Here is a 20,707-nt window from a genome sequence, read left to right as displayed (position 1 = left end):
TGGCCTCATCTTTTAATTCCTCCCCTCTTTAAAAATCCCCAACCCTCATTCCTGCTGCTCCCTACTCCTTTCTCCACAGGAGATCGCTTGCTCTGACCTACACCGCCTCTCAGTTGTCACTCCCTGAGCTGATGGCGGGATCAAGAGCTGGCGGAATTAGTCAGGAGAGTTCATACCTGACTGATCTCAGGCTTTCAGCGATTGCTCAGGGCTTCCAGCTGTGCTGCAGTGATCACGGTCATAGTTGACGCTGAGCAGGGAGAGAAATTTTGGCCTGATGCACTGCCCAGATGACACTTGTTGAAGGCCATGCCTGTCTGGATTCACAGAAGACCTGAAGAAGAGCTCTGTGTAAGCTCAGCAGCTTGTCTCTCACCAATAGATGTTTGCCACCTGGCCTCTGGATTCAGAGGGAGCAGCCAGGGTTTATGCCGTTTACCTGAATGAGGAAAATAAAGGTGGTGTACAATTTTTTCAAATGTCAACGAAACAGCAGGGGAAGGGGCCAGGACGTTCACAGGCTGTGCACTTCCCATTGTATTTACGTTTGTGTCCTGGGTGTTATCACAGGGAGGGGTTCTGGGATGCTCTAGCTCATGTCAGTGTGTGGTACAAATCTAAAAGTAGGCCTTCCTGCAAAGATGAAGTCCAAAGATTGCAAGAATCCCACCCCAGTCATTCCCCAAATTCTTAGTATATCTGGTGCTGTAGAAACTCCTCAGTGGTCAAGGAGTTAACAATACAAACAAGACCTTGTAGAGTCTGTCTGCTCTGTGCTTAGATCCCCGCGGCTGGCCAGTGTCAGCTGACGTGGGCTCACAGGGCTTTTTTAATGGCAGTGTAGATGTTCAGGCTTGGGCTGAGGACCAGGCTCTGGGACCTCTCAAAGCCAAACCCAGCTGTCTATACTGCCATTAAACAGCCCGAGTCAGCTGGCACGGGCCAGCCACATGTGGTAACCTGGAGCTAACTTGCATTGCCCCAGAGTTTGGGGTAAGTATTCTTTTGCTTCATGACCATGACTTCTAGTTCTGTCCTGGTTGCATGGGTAGCACCTTACACGCTTTCTCTCATGCTTTGGTTTTAACACCCTTCCAAAGCCTTGTAATCTGCAGGCCCAACGGCACATATTTTTCCATAACTCAATCCCACCACAACCAGTGTTGCTTTTTGAATTCTCCGCAATGCACTGACGTCATGCATGTAGCCAGAACCAGAGTATTCAAGGTGCAGGCTCACCGAAGGGCACAAAGCTTCCTGATCTTCCTCTGGCTGCGCAGCCCCTCAAAACCAAACCCAGAAACACTTACTTGGTAGAAAACTGCGTGTTTGTCTCAAACACGCTTTCAGTAGCCCCCGGAGACCCTTGGTAGTTCTGCTTTCCGAACGCGTGGCTTGGATGTTCACTCCTCCCCTCGTTCAGTTGTATTTTCCCAGGTGGAATCCCCATTTCTTCCAATCCCCAAATGCCTGTTGGTACCTTGCTTTTCCCTTTGGGCCGTGGCTGAGGAAATCCCTTTGTTTACCTGCTGCTCTGCTGTTCACAGATGGTCCAGCATTGTGGCTTGCAGCCACTTTTCCACTCGCTCCCCGAGCTGTGCTATGCGCTCTCCAGTTGCAGGCCAGGAGCTTGGGCTGCCTTTTTTTCTATATATTCTGCAGAATCTGAATCCATCCTGGAAGCAGCAGAAATACACTGAGCAGGGAGGAGATTGACATCTTAGGGTTATACCAACAGTCCACCAGCCTTGGTTCTCATTTAAAGGGATTCTGTATGGGAAGTGTTATTTACCCCTTATTCTTCACACAATGCAAAGTCAACCTGTGGAACTCATTGCCAGGGGATGTTGCGAAGGCCAAAAGTATAACTGGGTTCAAAAAAATCAGTGAAGTTCACGGAGGACAGGTCCATCAATGGCTATTAGCCAAGATGATCAGGGACGCAACTCCATGCTGTGGGTGTCCCTTAGCTTCTAACCGCCAGAAGCTGGGACTGGATAATGGGAGGGATCACTCGATAATTCTGTTCACTCTTTCTGAGGCATCTGGCATTTGTCACTGTCAGAAGACAGGATACTGGGCTAGATGGACCATTGGTCTGATCCAGCCTGGCCGTTCTTATGTTAATTTGCTTTAAGAGCCCTGCCATTTTCAGCAGGGTAGACATTGCGAACATTATCTGTTGGGTCCAAACTTTTCTACTTTACAGGCTTTTCTGCTGTGGAAAACTTGCTCAGGTGCTGAGCAGGGGCAGAAGAGAAACTGCTCTTTATAGGCTTTAGGAATTCAGGTGGTGTGACTGGGCTGGGCTTACCTGTGGTGCTGCCTAGCGGTTAGGTCACTGAGTCCCAGCTCTCCCGTCTCCAGCGTCTCTGGCGAGCAGTGACTCCAGTGCTGTGGCGGTCCCTCTTATGGTAATTAGTGACTCAGTCCTCTGGCCAGGCGACCAGTGGAGTCACCCCCTTCCAGGGTGACAGTCCAACACGATATCTACATCCAGAGGTATCCCCCCAGAAGGAAGTCTTCAGCCCACCTCTGGGCCCCTGTGGGCTGCACACCCTTGCCTCAGGGAGGACAATATCTCTATCCCCCCTTCTCTCCAGGAGGGTGGGAGATAGGGTCTGTGCCCCCTTCCTGGTTGGTTGATAGGAAAGACTGGGCCCAATCCAGGGGTCTATCAGTAGCAGCAATACCAAGCATCCAGCAGGGCTCTGAGGCTGCTTCCCTGGGCCACTTCCTAACACTTTCCCAGTCCAGGGCATGGCCACAGTCTCAGAGCCAATCCAAGGGGAGGGTTCCTTAAGGATAGGTTAGTCACTCCTCTGGGACCTGAGGTTGCTGCTGCATGCAGACCCCTGCAGCAAGGGCTCCTGCTATACCCTTACTCAAGAGATCTCAGCTTAGATCCCCCTATCCTATCTGCTGTTTGGCCCCCTTACTGAGCTGTCTGGCTCTCCTTTGAACTCCTCGAGATAGACCAGGTAGGATCACTTGAGCCCTGAATTGCTCCTTAACCGTATCTATGTACCCCATCCCGGGGGTTCCATCCTACATGTTTTGGGCACCCTAGCAAGCTCCTCATGGGACACCTCATCCACTGTAGCCTACCAAGATACAGGCAAGCAGAAGCTAAGATACACAAGAGAGACATCATCACCCCCACCCGCACTTCAGTACATCGTGGGAAGTGGCACCATATTGGATGGTGCCTGTCCTGCGTTTGATGCACCCTGCTTATGGGGAGCTTTGAGGCATCTTCTTTTCTCTCTTAAGAGCAGACATTTAGATAGCAACACTTTCATACACTAGTCACTCATCAATTTCCAGGGTACGTGAGGGATGATGCCCATAATCCTATCTTTAAAAAGTAAAATAAAATGCCAAGATAACCTTCTGTGATCTGAATGCAGCTGCCAAAGCAGCCTCTTGCTGTCTGCAGCCAGCCTGAAACAGTAGCTGAGTCGCAAACTCCCCAGTCTTGTGAACATCTCATGGGCCAGCCATCTCTAAAGCCCAGTGATGAAACTTCAGTATCAACATTAACTACTGTCTTGCTGATCATCTTCGCCTATAGAGGGGAGTGGAGCCTATGGGGAGGTGACAACTGGAAATACCTACCGGAAAGGAAATGCAGAGGGAAGAAGAGAGGAGAAACTGAGACAGGGAAAAAGGTGAGAAGGAGAAAGGAGACGGCAGAAGGAAGAGACACAAAGGTTAGAGGTAGTGGTGGGTACTAAAGGAGTGTGTATTTTCTCACTGAGTGCTACTGAGCGGGACTCAAAGGCAATAATAAATAATGGGAACAACATAAGGAGCAAATTCTACACTTGACCTTTGAGCAAACATTTTGTTGCCCCTAAGGGGAGAATCACTGTGGCCTGAGGGGAGCCTGAAGCCTTCACTGTATAACCCACAGATCATCACTTAAAATAGAACGTGGACCTTCCCAAATGAATGCCCCTTCCCTGGCCAGTTCGTGCCATTGGTTCGAGCTTAGCACGCCAGCTAACATTTGCATTTTGTAAGCAAGCAATTTGTAAGTTGGAAGGAATCTGAAATGACAAACTCCAGCAATGAGTTCCAAAGAATGTTATCAGAAACCTTTAACTCTTCAACTGCTAGATGGATGAACTGGTGACTTGCCAGAAAATAAAATCTTTACCTTGGAACTGGCGTAATTTTGGTTATAAAGAGCTGTTTTGTGTCTAAGAGAGGGCTATAAATCCCATTTCATCTGAGCAACTCAATGCATCCTTTGTCCTAAGAGTCACTACTGAAGCCTACATAATAAACTGCGAAGAAAACATTTAAAAAATACCAAAGTGGGAACCCTCCTTCCCACACGCAAATGGATAGCTTTTGTGTCAGATACTCCTTTTAAAAGAAAAGTTGGAAAAAATTCTTCCTTTTGTGCTATAAAAATGAGAGACACCATTACTGCTACTTAATGGAACCGTGGAGCACCACATTACTAACGAGACTTTGACCAAAACTTAAGCCCCAGTCCTGCAAACTGACCCATGTGGGTGGACCAGCCCCATAGGTCTCCATCTGAGGCCATCCACTGATCAGCTTGCAGGATCAGGGCTTTAGATATTGAGTGGGATACGGAACTGCTCACTCAGGCAAATTCTCATCACCATCAGTGGGAGATCTGCCTGAACAAGGAGTGCCAGATCCTATTTCGGAGGCCATTTCTATTGATTAATGTTCTATGAATTAGGTATGCTGATAAAATCAGAGTTCTGTCACACAATACTCCATGCCTGAAGTGAAGTGATGAACTATATTCTGGTAACCCTACGCCCTGGTATCTTTCTGTATTTTTTCATGGCAGAAACGTATTTTTAAAATAAAGAAATATGGTTCAACACACTGCATTTTGTATTTCAAAACAGAAATATTAAAAAGCTTCTTCCAGTCATTCTACTTACACTCCATAAAATAAGAATCTTAAATAATCAAACTTTCTGGGAACCGGGAAAAGTACTTAGACACTTCTCAAGAATATACCAAAGCAAACAGGTTGTACTTTTTAAAGGGTCAGATGCTACCAGCCTCATGTACATGAGGGTAAGGGCTGGCAGAATCTGACCCAAAGTAATTCTCTGAAATTAGTTCACTGAGACATCAATATGGATGTCTGCCTTCAATGCTAAATTGTTTTGCTTGGTACTATAATGAAGCAGAAACATATAATGTATTTCATGCAACCAACCTCATTTATTGAAAAATCCTAATTGTATCGCCTTGGTTAGTAACATGTTTGTTCAACAAACTAATTTTTTTCATGAAGCAAAGCACGCCTTTTTCTTATAAATAGTATAAATTATTTTATTTACAGAAACTTGTTACAAAACAAATAGACTATATATTTATTTTTCTTTTAAATATCCAAAGTAATTTTTCTATCCCATGACATTTGTTCATGTACTATACAGCAGCCAACACAAAGTTCAGCTGATCAGATGCTCTTGATTATGTATACAAATTATCAAACTATTCACACGTTTTACACAGGAGATTGCTTTTTAGAACCAGGCTCAACACTGAGCAAGATACTTTCGAGGCCTACATTCACTTTGACATTATGTAGTGCTCATTTTAAAATTTTCTTTAAAACGTAAAATATTTCGCATAAAATGTAAAAATGATTTTCTGCTCAACAGTGAAAAGTTAAGAATTTTTCAAGCCCGATTCCCTCCCCCAGGACAGGATGAGTGAGAGACAACAGAGATTCCTTGGCAAGAGAACTCTTAGAGGAAGACAACTGCCTTAGAAATGACATTTGAAAATCACACATTTTTTTAAATGGTTTTAAGAGGTACTTATCTGTTTTTTTTGTTTTTTGTTTTTTTTTTCTGGAATACAAAATAGTTTAAACATTCTCTTTTTCTAAACTAGATCGTTTACGAATGAATAACCAAAAAAAGGAGACAGTTCTGTAAATTTCCGTTTGAAAAAAGTATGTAACCCTTGGCATTATTTTGAGATGCATTATTAATGGGCTTGTTTCAAAACAAGTTATTCTATTTAAAATGCTTTACAAAAATCACCAGCATCAGTCATTTTTGTTTTTTGAACCCCTTCTAATTAAAATTTTAGAAATATATAGGTGGAAAAAGCAAGCTCCAAAATTTCAACTGAACATTCAAGTCTTTTAAGGAGAAGCTGTCTAAACAGTCCAAGCTTAAAACTAGTTATATCAGGCACTTTCAGTTTTTCCATTAGTTTTAAACCACATGAGACCCATACAAATGCGCACGCACACACTCACACACACACACATCCTAAAAAAAGAGAAGCCGAGTGTCACTTAACTAAATGTAGTCTTCCGGGAATCAGACAACTGATTAGCAATGCCATCTAGACCATTTAGGCCCTGATCCTGCAATCAGATTCTTGCGGTGGACCTCTGCATGGATCCAATTGCAGGATCTTGGCGTTAGTTTGTATGTATCCACTCCCAAGACACTAAAAGGGACACAACTTTCACAAAACAAAGGCATCCCTTAATTTGCAAAGTAGGCATGTTACTATTAGCTTGGCAGTGAACCACTTCAAATTATAAAAAAGGTATTTGCTATTTTTAATTAATTAATAAATAAATACTAGATGATCTCAATTGTACCAAAACTGGATATAAGAAAAAAAGACCTGTGCAAAAATACATATTTAAATATGTACAATCAATTAACAAAATATGTCTTCTGAAATAGGGATACTTCAATATTTATAATAGAACAAGAAATTCCAAAATAAAGATACAAAAGTAGGTTTTTTTGTATAATTCTTTGTTCATCATTGCAGCAATATTTTAGGTTAAGAAAACTGCAGGAGTCCTAAGGAGAAGTTGGAAAGCCTATAAAAATTGTCTCTCTTAAATTACTACGAAAAACTGTCTAGAAAGAACCCAGCCACTACAAATTCAATTTTGCAAGGTAAATTAATTTTAAGCTTCCTTAATTATTTACAGTAAGAATTATGAGAGACAATAAAAGCTTCAGGAACAGTGTTCTGTTTAGAACCAAGATCTAACCTGTAATATTTAAGCAGGTCTGTACTCAAGGGCAGACGAAATTTAAGATGGCCTCACTTCCTCGTCCCAATAGATTAAAACTACGAGCCCTGATGCCGATGTAGTTAAAACCTGGCCCTACATGAAGCACCGTGATTAAATACTAACTTTCAAATGTCTGCATGGTTTTGAATGAGCTTTGACTTGCCATTATGCTTTCAGATCAACATAATCTTTACACAACTAAAGATGTTCCATCACTTAAAGCCACAAAGGTTGATTAATATACATTTCTATTTGCCTGAAATGTAAGTCTCTCCAACCAAATTGCACTTGTGACTGAAACATGTAAGGGTGAATGCTTGGCACCACTGACTTCCATGGCGCCAGAATTTCACACCCACTGTGCAGGAAACAATCTTTTCAGTTGGACATCATATTACATCTTCAACTTTTTGTTCCTGAAATACAGTTAGTTTATGTTTGCATAATAAACGTCTGAAGTGTTTTTTCTTGGTGACCTTTTATATAAACTCAAAGCTAAAGTGTCTGCATAGAGGCTTGCTGTTGTTTTGCAGTACATCATAATTCTGCAGCAAGTTCATGTTAACTTGGAAATGTGAACAGGTAACCAAGCACCTGCTGCTCTTAGTGGCTTGAGAATCCCTGATGTACGATGCGCCACCAAAATGGGGAGAAGGCGGCTGGACTGTGTGAATAATTTGATAGGCTCAGATTGTCTGATCTCAGCAATATCTGGTGCCCCTTTAAGGCAAAAGAGTATATTCTTGATTTAGAAATTGTTTTCCTTTACTGCACCCCTTAATGAAGGTTCAAGTAAAGTCTCAAAATTCACTGTTAAAAAGCTTACTGAAAATATCCAAATCAATGATATTATAATAATGCTAAAGCCCTTTAAAGGATTTCATTTTTGAGATGTTTTAAAACAAGATAAAATCTCTCATGAAAACTGACTGTCTGGACTGTAACATAGTATAGTCCCCTTTATTCACAAAACATCTGTATCTGAGAAAAAGATGATAGTAACCCATCCAGGTGCACTTAAAGCTGGACTCAGTTGCTAACTAGCATCTAGTACAGCATTCTGAAATATTTTATTGTGGGTAGCTGAAAGCATGACAAGTGTTAATGATTTGATTACAAGAACAAGGCATAAACTAACTGAAAATCTTTCAGAAAAATCTTTAAATATTTAGTTTTAAAAGGGCTGTTTTTACAGGCCGGAAGGTACAACCAACCTAAATCAACTAGTAGAGTTCTTCTTTAAAGTAACAAAGGCTTCTGGTATACAGTATAGGTCAAAAAATATGTTCTTTGGGAATAGTTTAGGTTATTTGCCTTTGTTGATCTGATACTTCTGCATTCAGATTTCCTTCATCAAAAGGAATTAACAATTTTTACTTTCTTTTGCAATAGAATCTTATTCAAAATAATAATTGCTTTTCCATCAGGCAAGTACAACATTATTTTTATATTTGTTTTTCGAACAATGGCCTCAAACAAGTTTTTAAAAGGTTTTGAAACTCCTGACAGCTTCTTATCCCAAATTACTTGCAAAAGGCTGGGCAAAACACAGACTATTTAGTTTCTGAATTGTGCTATTTTTGTGTTCCATTAAAGGAACACTGCTATAAAAACACTAAAGCCATATTCCCTTCTTGAGGGCTTCTTTTCATTGTGCCTAACACATTGTACCCCCGCTGAAGGGGTTCTTTCAATTGACAGCGCCTATTGGGTGGCTAATAACCTACAAAAGACACCATCAGCATAAAGAGTCCACAGTAATGGTTGTCCCCAAACATTCTTTTGCCAGCCAATCTATGTCAAATAGTGGCAAGATGATGTACTCCTGTAGGCAAAATCTCACAGACTTGTAGCAAGCAGTCCAGACCACTGTTAACACTGGTAAGAGCAATTATGTGGCTGAACTTCATCCAGTGTCCATTTACAATATTCACTGCTACAGACATGGCTTCAGGGAAATTCCTTGTTTGAATCACAGTCCAGTAGATTTCCACACCTGAGGACCATGGGAAGCTGGGATAACTCAAAGGCATCTTGGAGTCCAGAATTCCAGATGGAGGTTTTGCTTATAGTGAACGTTGTCCAGTTCTTTTCTCACCACGGTATATTCAGCTATCAAGGACGTGCCTTTGGCTTTCAAACAAAAAAGAAAGCTGTGTAAGCAAGCATGTCGTAATAGATATAGTAAAGGCCACATCAGGCAGGACCTTTCTGGACAGCAAGAGAACACGTCAGAGGGAGTTACAAGGCATCAGGTAGCATTATTAACAGCCAGTCGGCTTGTTTGCATCTGGAATTCTAAAGTTTCTGCCTTCCCAAGTAACTGTGCTCTCCAATTACACTCCGAAATGGCTAACTGGTATCGTAGTCATGACAACAACAATCAGAAGCACTAAGGTGTGGCTTTCCTCATTTCTTAAACGTATACATTCAATTTCATTATTTCAGAAGTAGCTTTTTCCCCCATTAGGTTGCTCAGTTAAATGAAAACTGTCAGGAAGTACCAAAAGTGAAAGTTCCTAGAGCAATGATGGCTGAGCCGTATTATCCATAGATAGGCATTTCTTCTTCCTATACAGTATGTACGCTAGTCAGCGTACAACAGCAATGATAGACCTGTTCTTTGGAGGAGAGTGAAAATTCAGAGACCTGTCCAAGATGGTATCATAAACATACAGCTAAGGGTAGCATAAAATCTCTCCTTTACCTGTAAGTGGTTCAGAAGCTCAAATAATCTGGTTGGCACCTGACCAAAAGGACCAATAAGGGAAGAAGATCCTTTCAAATCTGTGGGGGGAGGTTTTGTTTGTACTTTCTTTGTTGTTCTCTCTTGGACAGAGAGGGACCAGGGCAGGAAAAAAACATCTCCTAAAATCCTACCTGAAATAAGCATCTAAGATTACAAAAATTGTAAGTAATAGCAAGGAAATGCGTTAGATTATCTTTTGTTTTAGCTTGTGAATTTTCCCTGTGCTAAGAAGGACGTTTATTCCTGCTTTTTGTAACTTTGAAGTTGAGCCTAGAGGGGAATCCTCTGTGTTTTAAATCTTATTACCCTGTAAAATTACCTTCCATCCTGATTTTACAGAGGTGCTTCTATTACTTTTTTCTTTATAATAAAGTTCTTCTTTTAAGAACCTGATTGGTTTTTAGTGTCCTAAAAACCCAAGAGTCTGGTCTGTGCTCACTTGGTTAACCTATTGGTTGGTATATTATTCTCAAGCCTCCCCAGGAAGGGGGGTGAATGGGCTTGGGGGATATTTTGGGGAAATAGGAACTCCAAGTGGTCCTTTTCCTGAATCTTTGTCTAAATCACTTGGTGGTGGCAGCAGAATCCATCCAAGGACAAGGAAAGGATTTGTGCCTTGGGGAAGTTTTTAACCTAAGCTGGTAGAAATAAGCTTAGGGGGGTCTTTCATGCGGGTCCCCACATCTGTACCCCAGAGTTCAGAGTGGGGAGGGAACCGTGACAGATGGGCCTTTGTGAGTTCCTAACACTTCAGTTATATGAACTTCCACAGCAGCGCGGAAAAAAAGCAAAGGGGTAGGGATTTGTAGGATGGTGGAAATAGAAAGACATCATCAATATTTAAACACAGTAGAAAACATACCATGGGGAACAATCTTACAATGTCAGGGATCCGGATGATCTAATAAATCTTCTCCAGATCTAGCTTCTCTGAGTCTATTTTTTCCCTTTAAATAGTCTCTTTTCCTTCAAGTGATCTTCCAACCTATTTCTCATAGTTTAGGAAAAACAGACGTATCTGATTTTTTCTGTTATTTCCCATTCCTCTCCTCATGACCCCACTATGCTTGGCAAAATAGTTTTTAAACAACACATTCATTTCAATGTTGTTCTATTTTGAGAAGTAACTATAACAATAGGACCCTACTTTCTCACAAGATCTGATCCCTTTGCGTTTTCCTTGTAATTTCTGCTGGTTTTAAATGAACAAAAGTAATTTTTAACTACTCTTATCTCCTGTTAATACTGCACAGCCAGTCAATACAGCTCTGGGGGAGGGGGCTGTGTTTTACTGCAGCTGAGTTACAATCAAAATGGGTAACTATGTTCTGATTGCAGAATGCTTATTGTTGTGGATATGGAAGTCAGAAGGATTCCAGGCTGACTTTCAGATACGTGGCTTATTTCGCAAGGCTGACACTCAGGAAAAATATTTTTACTTGTGAAATGAGTGAATTTCATCTGGGAGTTATTAGGTAATAATTATGGAACCATTATGCCACTTTTATAACGCAACTTTTCAGAGTAAAACCACACTTTCAAAAAGATGTTATAATAATCCGACAGCAAGAGATTCACATTGAAAAATATTTAAAAAGAGTAACAGTGAAACAGGAAAATAGATGTCCACCTTTCACTAACAGAGTGTCTAGAATCAGCTAGTCAACCTAAAATACTGTAACAGGACACGACCTAGCTGTTGTAGGGGTCCCTTCTGGCCTTAAAGTCTCTGACTATGACCAATGTAACCACGTACAGTCACCAGTGGAAGTCTACAGATTCTAAAGCTAATCTGTCAAGCTTACGTCAGTGAAATATCTTCGATACAAAATGTCATACCTGATGAAGAAGAGAATTGTTCATCAGTCCCTGTGTTCCTGTGATTGCACTGGTGTGTTTTGCATGAACATTGTTCACAGATGGCAATTTGGCAACCTTGTTTGATTTGCTGCTGTTTATGCTGCTTGAACCAGGTGAGCACTTTCTTTTCTTTCCTATGAATTTGTCCAGGGAAGCGTGTGCATGTGAAAAACTGCTGTGTGAATTTACAGTCAGTTCACTGGACTGATGAACAAATGGCCCTAAGGAAAGAGTGGAATCACTACTGTTCATCATCACACTCATTCTTTTTATCGATTCTGCAGGGCTTCCAGTAGGAGGGCCCCTCCCTGATTGGTCATGTTTGAGGCTAACAGAGTTAGCTTTGCTAGTCATACAATTGAGGCCAACACTGTGCGACGAAGATGTCACAGATGAATGATAAGAGGTCCCAGAGTTCACCACACAGTTTTTCCTAAAGGACTCTGTGGAATGAGACGAAGGTGCTAGCAGTGCGGAACTGGTTTTACGCTTCTTTCCTGAGCCACCACTGCTACTGTTGCTACTGGTACTGTTACAGTTGGCGCTGCTAGCAGAAGATTCCTTCGGTTTACAAGACTTGCTGGATTTCAATTTCTGAGGTTTGCTGGGCATAGGTGAAGGTACCGAGGAAAGCACTGTAGGTGTTGAAGGGGACGAAGACACTTGTCTTGATTGCATACTGCAGACAGGGTCCACTGCACCCAGATTAGAAGGATTGGCATTTAGTGTAGTTCCATGTGATGGGACCGATTTACTATTAAGAGACATACAGGAAGGAGAAACCAGTGTTGGTGAGGACATAACCGTGGTGGGTAAAAGGAAACCTGCAGCACTGACACCATATTGTGACGTAGGCATTGAGTTTGTCCAATGCGGAGCACGAACAGACGCGGTGTTGCTAGATGCTGGGGGAATTTTCCTAGGAAAGAAAAAGAAGAAACAGTTAGTATTCTTTGTGCACGGACGTCAGTGACTAGACAAACTGTCCTGCATTAGAATAATTCTGTTTGCATTTGTTCAGTGCAAAAATACTAACCTTATCAAACCCTAAAACATTTTGATAAATTAACCCAACTACATTGCAAACAAGTAAAGCACTGCTTAGTAATCCTATTCCTTTGGTGGATGTATACGTGGTTATTTATCTGTAACTGGAGTTCCCTAAATATTACTGTCTGCTTTTCTGGGTGAGATTTCAAAAGTGCTCAGCATTGGCCTAACTCTGCTTCTACTGAAATCACTGAGAGTTTTACAATTGACTTCTATGCTGCGTTCCCTCTGCCTCATAGATCTTGAGCCCTGGAAAGGCAACAAGTCACTAGGGGCATAGTGCCTTGAAGCAGTGACCTCGGAATTACAAAGGAGGCTCCAGGACAGTTCTCAGCACCAACGGTGATGCTGACACCAAGAGCTTTTGCGGAAGTGTTGTGTTGAGAGGTGAAGAGCAGGACCATCTGTTCTGAGGGGAGGTGCCACAGGAGCCTTTCTGACCCCAGAAGGAGAGGAAAGCAAATAGAGAAAAAGACCATAAAAGAACTGCTCTCAGTGCAACAAGCTTCAGTGACTGGGCTGGAGCTGGCACCGTTACTGGCTCTGGGATAGCTTGAGCAGTGGGAAATTATGACTAAATGGGACCTGGATCCAATCCAACCAAACAACACTCAAACAGAAAGCCCCAACTAAACAATCCAAGTGCTCATGACACTCCTGCTCCCAAGTCCCCCACAATGGATACCAAACACCCTCTACAGCAGTGTTTGAGAACGAACCATAATTAGGATTTGAGGCACTAGACTTTTAGAAACTGCTCAACAGATTTCATTTCCATGTCCAACAGGAAAGCACAAGTTGTCAGCTGTCATATTGCTTTAAAAAGGTTCCAGCTACTCTCAGCTCAGCCCAAGAATACAAAGACAGAAGATCTGTGGCTACAGTTTTATGAAAAGTAAAGAATATAGTCTCCTGGTGAGTGTAACTCAATCCCTTCCTATTCTCCAGATGAAAGTTTAAATGGAGCTATTGCTCACATTTACTGTGTTATTGGGAGGTGCTAATTTAAAAAGAGGTGATAAGAAGGTTTAGTTTATTCTTAAAATGTCTTTAATGAATTATTATTACAACAGGAAAGCCATTTTTCTCTCAAGCGTTATCTATTTGTACAATCGCAAGAATAATAATTTAAAAAAAAACCCTTTCATTTCTACTCACTTCCACATCTGCGAATTAAGATGCTTGTCCACCATGAAGTTAAGTGCACATCGGATATGGTTCCACCGCTTATCAAAAACGTAATAACCTCTTCCAATCTGCCGGCTACCAAATGTGCAAAACTGAAAATACAGATTTTATTTTGGTGTTTTCTAATTTTAATAACAACTCTCTAAATAATAAATTAACGCACTTAATTACAGACCAATAATATACAGGAAAAGTCTAAGGACCTAAGATAGCGAACGTACATTAGGACTTTGATCCTTATGGCCCAAAAAGTATGTTCAGTATATATTCCCAAATAGCTCAGGCCCAACTGGCAAGGAGGACCATCTTTCTCTCTCTGAGATGCTGCCACCTTTAATAGGAGTCACCTTGATTAGAGAGAGAGGGAAAGTGGTAGATTTTTTTTTTCCTGAGGGGCCATTAGGTTTGCAACCTACTCCCATACTTGCTCTGACATTCAAGCCATACTGTAAGGTGTATGTGAGAGGAGCCTGTGGTTTATGGGGAAGCTTCTTTTGCACTGAGGCCGAGTCTTTTTGGGAGACAGCTGCTGGTTTTTAGGTGAACTGGTTTTTTAAATTTTCTCGAAGTCAATGAGGATAAGATATACATTATATATAGGACAAGATGTACATTATATATCTAAATAAATATGTTAGCTCTCTACAAGAAATTGCTTGCAATCATTTAAAATCTGTTTTTAATGATTCCACTAAAAGATCTAGGAGTTAAATTACATCACATGCCCAAATATTTTAGTGAATTTTTTTTTTTTTTTGCTTTTGGAAATGAAAGTATGCCACATGTACCAACTGCTGCCAAGATTTTCACATGCAGCCATGTTACTGCAACCCATTATTTCTACGCAAAACTAAGGCTAGCCTCGTGATTTAAAAACAGATAGAATACTGAAAGTGTTATTAAACCATACCACTATTTTGCATGTGCCGGTTTCACAGCTACCCTTTTCTCAAAACACTTCAGAAAGTTTCCACTTCCACCTCCAATGTTTGTGGCATTTTGATTTCTCTTACGTTACAGTGGAGATATCTCAGAATGTGTTCTCATAGCACATTTACTCTGACAATTATGATTAAACCTTTCCTGCCTATTCTGTAACAAACACATTTTCCTGTGGCATGAGAACATTTTAGCAAACCCACCAAAAAATACACTGAAAAACCGTAATCAATTTGTTCACAAATTCAGAACCAGTAAAGGATGTAGAACATACAGCGGCGGGTTGAGGATGATGACCTGAATAACGACAATCCAGTTTTTCAACATGTTCTTCTTTTTCATCACACTCTCCCTCATCACTGGATAAACGAGATGCTGGCTCAGCTGCAGGCAACAGAGGGTGTGGAGATTCATGGACCGAAAGAGAGTCACTAGGGGCATTTCCGCTGTACTGGGTTGGACAGCCTGGAGGCCTGGACAAGTAAATACACGGAAAAGGTATTACTGAACAAAGGCTACATTAGTAGGAATTACTTATTATGCCTGCAATTTTTTGCTTGTATAGAAAGGTGCTTTTTTTTCAAAACCAGGTTTTCCACGTTTTCCTTTCTGTCATAATACCAGTATCTCAGAATTCTTTTAACAATTACGTCTCACAACTCTCCAGGAAAAGGAGGAATCATTATATCCATTTTGCAGATAGGCACACTGAGAGACAGAAAGATTAAAGGTTTCAGATTAGCAGCCGTGTTAGTCTGTATCCAAAAAAGGACAGGAGGACTTGTGGCACCTTAGAGACTAACACATTTATTTGAGCATAAGCTCACGAAAGCTTATGCTCAGATAAATGTGTTAGTTTCTAAGGTGCCCCAAGTCCTCCTGTTCTTTTTTAGAAAGGTTAAAGTGGCTTTTCAAGGCCACTCAGCAAGTCAGTAACAGAGCCAGAAATAAAACCAGTAGTCTAGTCTCAACTCCCAGTCCCCAACCACTTCCACCAGCCAGTCCCAACCGCTCCATTTGCGGTCGTCCCTTCTTTTTCTCCACTCCAGAAACTGTTGGGTATTTTTAAAAGCTCATTAAACAAAGATATCGCCTTCACACCATCCTGACTTACTGCTATACTGGATCCGGAGGCACTGCTAAACTGGATGCCTTAAATTAATTTACTGTTGCAACAACTTCTTCATTTTGCATTCACTTCCTTCTCCTCTGTACTCCTAAATCACCACATTTCTATTTATCCATGTCCACCTTGCTGGAGCACCAACACAGAATAGCTGCTATAGAATGGAGCTTCTGGTTTTCATTTACTCAAGCCAGCATTTATCTCCCTGGGCCACCCATCATGGCCTCATGTTAGAAGGGCAGGAGATACAGTTCACCTAAGACTAAGGAAGGCTATGTCTACACTACGGGGCAGTGTAGACATAGCCCAGGGGTCAGCAAGCTATGGCACGTGGGCAGATTTTCAGTGGCACTCACACTGCCCGGGTCCTGGCCACCGGTCCGGGGGGCTCTTCCTTTTAATTTAATTTTAAATGAAGCTTCTTAAATATTTTAAAAACCTGATTTACTTTACATACAACAATAGTTTAGTTATATATTATAGATTTATAGAAAGAGACCTTCTAAAAACGTTAAAATGTATGACTGGCACGCGAAACCTTAAATTAGAGTGAATAAATGAAGACTCGGCATACCACTTCCGAAAGGCTGCCGACGCCTGACATAGCCTAAGATCCAGTGTGGAATTTTTGAGCGAGTAATCACCAGGCACAGAGCAAGAGCCCCTGAGTTGCGAATGAATCTGCATTTCCCACGTGGTAGCACTCATTGCCACCAACCCATCAGGTTGCTCCCCAGACTAATTTCACACTTGATGGATAAACAGATTTCACTTACCTTGGAAGACTGGGGGGGTGAGGTTTGGGTTTATTAGGTACTAAAGGCTTTGATTCTGTAGGAATAAGTCCATGAGAATTTTGGTGCAGCTCCTGGGAAGTTTTAGAAGGTGAGGGATGTGGTTCCCTGAGAGGGGGCATCTGCTGATGATGATCCGAATGTCGAAGCAATTCCTTTTCCCTGGTTTTGCTTTTGTGCTCAGCTAATAACAAATCAAATCGTTTTCTTCGACCCTGTACAGCCCTCCGCTGGGTTAACGAATGTGTCTGCAAATCAAAGCATCAAACATTAATCCAAGGCAATTTCATTTGCAGAAATTAAACACTCAAGACAGATATAAAACAATTCTAGAAGGGAGGAACTAAAGCAAGGGATGGCTTTTACAAGAAACATAAAGATGGCCTAATGGGTGTTTATATTCCTATTTGATAAGCCAATAGTAATTAAAGCCAATGCTCTTTAAGAAGTAAAAACGGTCAAAGGTCTCATAAGCCTTGAGTTTGATATTCAAGCCTTTTTCAAAGTCTCACATTCATTATTAATATAAGAATGCTTCCTGACCATTTATTTCAAATCATGAAGCACAGCAGATGATCTTCTCGTAAGAGAAAAGTATCAATTTTTTATGTTTATTTGTGGGACTGCTGAGCATAATATGTAAAACAGACTTTTAAATAAAGGGTACTAAACTTAATAACCGTGTAAATGTATTTGCTTTTGCAAACTAGTGTATTCCCGGACACCTACTGTATGGTAATGGATATTAAAACCACAAGGAAACACAGCAGAATCAACAATTACAACTCCAAAAAAGCAACAAAATTCAGAGATTAAGGCGATACTATATCGGGTTGACCCACTCCTGAAAGATCCTGAACACCCAGTGGACTTAAATACATGGATGGCAAAATCTACATGCAGTAGGATAAAAGATTGTTTCCCTTGTTTACGTGTGCTAAATTCATTCCCAAGGCCTTATTTTCACACAGTTCGAGGGGCTCAATAATTTTTATTTATTGTGGAAGTAAACAAGCCTATTTTCCGCCTTACTATTAAGCTCTGAAAATATATGAAAACAGTATTTTTTAGGGGTAAGCAGAGTGGAAGGAATTTCTATGGGATGCTCGTATTTTCTTTAAAGCTTTTAGTTTATTTCCCTACTGTTTACAATCCTCTCTTAGAAGCTTGACACTTTTTACTTTTCCTTTGGGAGAACAATAGCTTTGCCCCCTGTGTTTTCAAGGAGGCATTACCTTCAAGTTTTCTTCCTTGTCGTTAATATCGGTTATGTCTACACTTGTTCCAGAGGTGGCTTGTTTGTTAGGTAGCTGGTGGGCCCTCTGCTGGCAGCACAGGTGCTGTGCAGCAGCATAGCTAAATATTTCAAGATCACACATGATTCTTGTCTCTACTTTCTGTAACTTCTCAGGGACAAGTGATCGCTTTTGTTCAAACTGATGTTTAGAGCCAGAGTTCACCAGACTGTAACTTTTTAAAAGATGTTTTGTGTACAGAGTTTGACCTACTAGACAGAGACTCTTTAGATAAGGACTTCTCAGAAAAAGAGTTGAAGCAATATCAAACTACAGTCCACAGAGGCAGCAGCGTTCGGGTTGATACAGCCACCTTCTAAAATCTGCTACAGACTTAGTTCTCCTGTGGGAAACATTTTGCTTTGTCTAGGTCCCACATAAAGCAGTGACTATATTTTTTAATTTCTTTGTGATGGGTGGATTTTTTAAAATTAATCTTTATAGCCAAAGAGACATTCCCCAATAACAGGTTTCAGAGTAGCAGCCATGTTAGTCTGTATTCGCAAAAAGAACAGGAGTACTTGTGGCACCTTAGAGACTAACCAATTTATTTGAGCATAAGCTTTCATGAGCTACAGCATCCGATGAAGTGAGCTGTAGCTCACGAAAGCTTATGCTCAAATAAATTGGTTAGTCATTAAGGTGCCACAAGTCCTCCTTTTCTTTATTCCCCAATAAGAACATCTAACAATTTTAAGATGGGTAAAATTACGTAAGATGGGTAAAATTGAGGCCTGAATACTTCTACAAGAGGCAGAGGTGAAAGTAAGCCAGTATGCCCCGGTACGGTGTTCCGGTAAGAGCCGGTGCGCCGTACCGGGACCAGCTTTCCCAGATGGCAATTTAAACCCCTGGGGTAGCGGCGGCAGGGCTGCGGTGGGGATTTAAAGGGCCCCAGAGCTCCAGCCGCCGCTACCGCCCCGGCCCTTTAAATCTCCACCTAAGCCCTGCTGCCGAAGCCCTGGGGTAGCGGCGGCGGGGCTCTGGCGGGGATTTAAAGGGCCGAGGTGGTAGCAGCTGCCGGAGCCCCATGTCCTTTAAATCCCCGCCTGAACTCTGCTGCCTGAGCCCTGGGGTAGCGGCGGCAGGGTTCTGGCGGGGATTTAAAGGGCCCCGGAGCTCCAGTCATCACTACCGCCCCGGCCCTTTAAATCCCCGCCAGAGCCCTGCTGCCGAAGCCCTGGGGTAGCAGCGGTGGGGCTCCGGCGGGCATTTGAAGGGCCAGGGCGGTAGCGGCGGCTGGAGCCCCGGGGCCCTTTAAATCCCCGAAGGAGCCCGGCCACCGCGACCCCAGGGCTCGGGCAGCAGGGCTCCGGCAGGGATTTAAAGGGCTCGGGGCTCCGGCAGCTGCTACCAAGCGGAGCCCCAGGCCCTTTAAACCTCTGCCAGAGCCCAGAGCCCCGGGGTAGCGGTGGCAGCCGGGAGCCCCCAGGGCTCCTCAGGGATTTAAAGGGTACGGGGCTCCACTGCGGTAGCGACAGCTGGAGTCCTGGGCCCTTTAAATCGCCCCCGAGCCCCGGGGTTCCCTGCCGTCTCTGCAGGTGGTAGCTCGGGGGTGATTTAAAGGTCCCCAGGCTCCCAGCCACCACTACTGCAGCTGGAGCCCCGGGACCTTTAAATCAAGATTTAAAGGGCCCGGGGATTTAAGGCCCTGCCTCTTTCGGTTAAGGCCACGCCTCTTCCGGTTGAGGCCAGGCCCCCTGCTCAGGACTCCAGCGTACCGGTAAGTCCTCAAACTTACTTTCACCCCTGACAAGAGGTAAGTTTCTGGTGTCAACCATTTTTTTTAAAAGGCAGTCCTATAATACGTATTTACAGTAGAACTGTGTGAATAGTTGAATTTAAAGGTTGGCCCTAAACAAATATTTTGAATTACTTGGCAAATTGAAAAAACTTAAAATAAATAAATATCCCTCCCCGCAGGAAACCTTCTGTCTGATCCCAAATGAAACATTACATATTCAAGACTTTTTTTAAACCCAGGTCTGGTTTATAGTGGAAAAGTCATCAGACCCTACTTCTATATGTTAACAGTGACATTATTAATTGTACTCATCCTCAGACTTTTTTAACAACAATTTTTATACATTAGCATCATGTAATTAAAACTTAGGAAAAATATTTTTTCCCCCACCAGAATTAAGATTTTTACCAGTCTCCATCACAGTTTTATCAGAGGATATCATTTTCAGTGGACATCACTGAAGTTTAGCAGTGAGCTGAATGATGTTCAGTTTTCTGTCATGATGCGCAGAAAATTCAAACTTTACTTCATACATTTATTCGGAGGAATGTGTCCTACCTTGCATGTCAAAGACCTAGTACAGGGTTTCTTGGTTTCCACATCAATGACGCCACAGTATATATCAGGATCAAACTCTCTCTCTAGCAAATGCACACAAATATACCATTATTGTAAAATCAGAGAGATAAAAAAAACATTTTTTGAAAATATTGGTCAGAATTTTAATCATAAAATATATAACTGAACCTGTTCTCAAGACACATGCGTTTAATACTAAATGTTAGAAATTGCTGAATTTTAAAAACATTTCCTTTTTTTCTAGTTTCTGACTGGTTGAAATTTAGGCCCAAATCCTGCAGCAGGATCTATGCAGACAGACGCTTATGACTGTGTCAAGT

The 20,707-nt window shown here is 41.9% G+C and overlaps 1 protein-coding gene across 6 annotated transcripts in view; it reads right to left on the bottom strand.

Annotated features, from left to right (window-relative positions):
- Positions 1–5,307: 5,307 nt before the first annotated feature.
- The window catches only part of ATXN7 (ataxin 7), a 104,575-nt gene continuing 89,175 nt past the window's right edge, over positions 5,308–20,707 (bottom strand). For all 6 annotated transcript variants that reach the window (XM_037903615.2, XM_037903618.2, XM_043551797.1 and 3 more), the window contains 6 exons: positions 20,367–20,449; positions 16,752–17,017; positions 15,124–15,322; positions 13,881–14,002; positions 11,652–12,591; positions 5,308–9,196 (listed from right to left, as the gene is read on the bottom strand). In XM_037903615.2, the coding sequence (XP_037759543.1) occupies positions 9,179–9,196; positions 11,652–12,591; positions 13,881–14,002; positions 15,124–15,322; positions 16,752–17,017; positions 20,367–20,449 (1,628 nt within the window). In that variant the 3' untranslated portion in view covers positions 5,308–9,178. The remainder of the gene's footprint in view (positions 9,197–11,651; positions 12,592–13,880; positions 14,003–15,123; positions 15,323–16,751; positions 17,018–20,366; positions 20,450–20,707) is intronic.

This window comes from Chelonia mydas, chromosome 7, assembly GCF_015237465.2.
Source record: "Chelonia mydas isolate rCheMyd1 chromosome 7, rCheMyd1.pri.v2, whole genome shotgun sequence".
Classification (NCBI taxonomy): Eukaryota; Metazoa; Chordata; order Testudines; family Cheloniidae; genus Chelonia; species Chelonia mydas.
This window is presented reverse-complemented; position numbering and strand designations above follow the sequence as displayed.